Source organism: Octopus bimaculoides, chromosome 6 (assembly GCF_001194135.2).
Source record: "Octopus bimaculoides isolate UCB-OBI-ISO-001 chromosome 6, ASM119413v2, whole genome shotgun sequence".
NCBI lineage: Eukaryota > Metazoa > Mollusca > Cephalopoda > Octopoda > Octopodidae > Octopus > Octopus bimaculoides.
Genome location: NC_068986.1, coordinates 106776340 through 106780065, shown reverse-complemented (window position 1 = coordinate 106780065; position 3726 = coordinate 106776340). Strand labels below are relative to the sequence as shown.

General features: G+C 37.0%; 1 protein-coding gene across 5 annotated transcripts in view; it reads right to left on the bottom strand.

Moving 5' to 3' along the window:
* Positions 1 to 398: 398 nt before the first annotated feature.
* The window catches only part of LOC128248169 (uncharacterized), an 11313-nt gene continuing 7985 nt past the window's right edge, over positions 399 to 3726 (bottom strand). For 2 of the 5 annotated variants that reach the window (XM_052969038.1, XM_052969039.1), the window contains 2 exons: positions 3506 to 3640; positions 399 to 535 (listed from right to left, as the gene is read on the bottom strand). In XM_052969038.1, coding sequence (XP_052824998.1) covers positions 468 to 535; positions 3506 to 3640 — 203 coding nt within the window. In that variant the 3' untranslated portion in view covers positions 399 to 467. Of the gene's footprint in view, positions 536 to 1710; positions 1800 to 3505; positions 3641 to 3726 lie in introns of those variants that run through there. The other 3 variants (XM_052969040.1, XM_052969042.1, XM_052969041.1) reach the window with 3 other exon arrangements.

Genomic DNA, 3726 nt, shown 5'->3' with positions numbered 1-3726 from the left:
CATATGCATATATACATACATACATATGTATAAATGTATATATACACACACACACATATATATATATATATACATACACATATATACATATATACATGTGTATATATACATATATATGCGTGTGCGTGTGCGTGTGTGTGTGTGTGTGTGCGTGTGTGTGTGTGTGTGTGTGTATACCTCAGCATAATTTCGCCTGTAGCCACCGTAGCAATGTGATAAATGTGATGTGTTTGTAGACATTATATATCCAATACATGAAAGACTGCTGGCAATAACAAGAAATATAGATTTCTGTATCTAAAGAAATGTAGATGTTTGAAGAAAGAATTTGTATCATAACAAGTGGCAACCATATGAATAACAGTCATCTGATTATGAAATTTACTTCAAGCGCCATATTTCAGTTTATTAACATTTATTTTATTATTGCTAAAAGGATTGCACAACACGCAGCGTTTGATTTCCGTTTAACATCGTTTCAAACTCAAATATATAAACTGGATTATGTCTCCCACAACATGTGATATTGTGCACTCTGTAAAACAAAATAATATATAATTACATTTGTTTTTAAACGACGTTTCGTTGAATAGGGGATGTGTGTTGCACGAACATATACAGTTTTAGGAAAAATGTATAATTCTATGTGAGTAAATTTGATAACATGTCACGATTGAAAACATATCATTGAAGCAGCTAGTACGTGGTGATGTCATAAGAACGGCTGTTTAAATATGACAGTGGCCGAAGGGGATTATGAAAATGCGGGCGTGAAAAGGGATGGAAAATTATAGATATCTGCAAATGAAATGATAGGATATGTGATACTAGTGGGACTCCTGGAAATTCCACGTACTGGAAATACAATTAGAGGACCTAGTCAAGAAATACAGAACCATTTGCATTTTTATAGCATTCATAGTTTAGCTTTCTATAAATATTCTTGACGTTCGTCTACATTTATTTCCTCAGGTGTGGTTTTTTCCTCTTTTTGTTATATTTTCTCGTTGTTCTTCTCTGATCCGTGCTCTAAATCTATGCATACTTTCTCGCGCAGCTTGCAACAGTGTTCCTTGTGAATCTAGAATTTAGGCTAAATTAACTCTCTTAAAAGAATATCAATTTCTTAATCAAAAGACGATACATAATAGCAATTATGCGTTAAGCGATAGCTGCTGAAAAAAAAAATAGTTCACCATCACCACAACCTCTATCTGCCTCTCTCTTTCTATCTCTCCGCTCTGTCTCTCTCTTTCTCAATATAACAGCCTCCCCTGTCCATCTCTCTATCTATCTTTCCCGTCAGTTAGCTTTTTAACTACGTAATAAGTATTCATGCCACGCCCGACTGCGCATCGTTAATACTTCTGCCTCTTTTTCTCTTGTCGTCTTTTTCTCTCGTTCTCCGCACCTACCTTCGGCTGACCATGTGACGCATTTGACCTAAGTGTATTAATATTAATCACCTTCATCTACTTCTTGCTTTCTTAATTCTGCATGCCTGTCTCGCCCCCCCCCTCTCTCTCTCTTACTTTTACTCCACTTTTCAATCATTCCATCACCACCTCTTTAACTAACTAATGTTTAACGGGAAAACGAACAAGCTGATAATTATAGATATTATTTTCTATATGTAAGACAATATATACACACAAGTGGTTGTGGATCAGTAAAGTTATATCGTTTGTATTTTAGGAGGGACACAATACACACATTATATGTGTTTTTTATTGGAATAACAGAACTTCGAAAATACAACACAGGTTTTCACGTCAACAATCCTCAAACCAAGCACAAAACTGAAATAAAATATAAATAAACATAAGACGAATTAATGCATCTTTACATCGTATCTTCTGAAGCTATAGTGATAAGATAAGTTATGATATAGATGTTCAAAGAAATAGTGCATATCGAGACAAGAATTTCATTGAAGCATGTTACAATTGGGACACGGAATTGGCAAGCTCCAAGAAGGAGCAAGCGTGTCAGAAGTTCCCATAAATATTTGCTGCAGGCGTTTTTGATTCTCTTCGATATATGTTGAGTATTAAACACATCTACAAACAGATTTTCCCAATGCACACTCTGACTGACAGCCTGTGCACAGAGACCTTTCCAGAGATGCTTAATACTTTCATTTACTTTTCCAATGCTTCTGGCAGTTAACTCAACTAGTTGTACAATGTTGATTAAAATCTAAGTGGCATCTACTCTCGTAGTCACTTCAGATTTGCCTATCTTTCAGCACTTAGTGTTCATGAGAAGGTTGTTCTTGTTGTTGTTGGCACTCCGTCGTTTACGACATCGAGGGTTGCAGTTGATCCGATCAACGGAACAGCCTGCTCGTGAAATTTGCGTGCAAGTGGCTGAGCACTCCATAGACACATGTACACTTAACGTAGTTCTCGGGGATATTCAGCGTGACACAGTGTGACAAGGCCGGCCCTTTGAAATACAGGTACAACAGAAACAGAAAGAAAGAGTGAGAGAAAGTTGTGGTGGAAGAGTACAGCAGGGTACGCCACCATCCGCTGTCGGAGCCTCGTTGAGCTTTAGGTGTTTTCGCTCGATAAACACTTACAACGCCGGGTTAGGGAATCGAAACCGCGATCTTATGACCGCGAGTCCGCTGCCCTAACCACTGGGCCATTGCGCCTCCTTCTCCCTCCGATATACAATAAATAAATAAAGAACATTTATTATTAGTTACTTTAAACAATCTTTTTTATATGAATAACTTTAAATAGATAGAAGAGTTTTTTTATATATTCTTTTCTACTCTTAGCACAAGGCCCTAAATTTGTGGGGAGAGGGCCAGTCGGTTGTATTTTGGTAGAGAAATAGTAGTTTTGACTGCTATTTCTAATTTTCGGTGTGTGGTGAAGCAATGCTTGCTGAACCCTAAATTTTAATTACATATATATAACTCTCTCTTTTAACTCGTTTACTTGTTTCAGTCATTTGACTGCGGCGATGCTGGAGCACCGCCTTTAGTCGAGCAAATCGACCCCAGGACTTATTCTTTGTAAGCCTAGTACTTATTCTATCGGTTACTTTTGCCGAACCGCTAAGTTACGGGGACGTAAACACACCAGCATCGGTTGTCAAGCGATGTTGGGGGGGACAAGCACACATACACACACACACACACACACACACATATATACATATATATATATATATATATATATATATATATATATATATATATATATATATATATATATATATATATATATATATATACATATGTACATAACAGGCTTCTTTCAGTTTCCGTCTACCAAATCCGCTCACAACGCTTTGGACGGCCCGAGGCTATAGCAGAAGACACTTGCCCAAGATGCCACGCAGTGGGATTGAACCAGAACCATGTGGTTGGTAAGAAAGCTACTTACCACACAGCCACAGATAGATAGATAGACAGCTAGCTAGCTAGCTAGATAGATAGATAGATAAATATATGAAGATCGCGTGTTAACTGTAAAACTTTGGATCATACTTGCATCATACATCATCTCCAGTTTTGCATTCTTCTTGTCCTCAACTTTGCAAAACTTCTTTACACATATATTGCGGTAGACACCAAGCCAGTGGAAACCTTCGGACATGCAACCCCCTCTGGGATCTCTGCAATCTGAAAATATCAAACAAATAAATATGTCCTTAAGATTAATATACATTTATTATGTCTTTAAGATTAACATATATATAATATTCAAT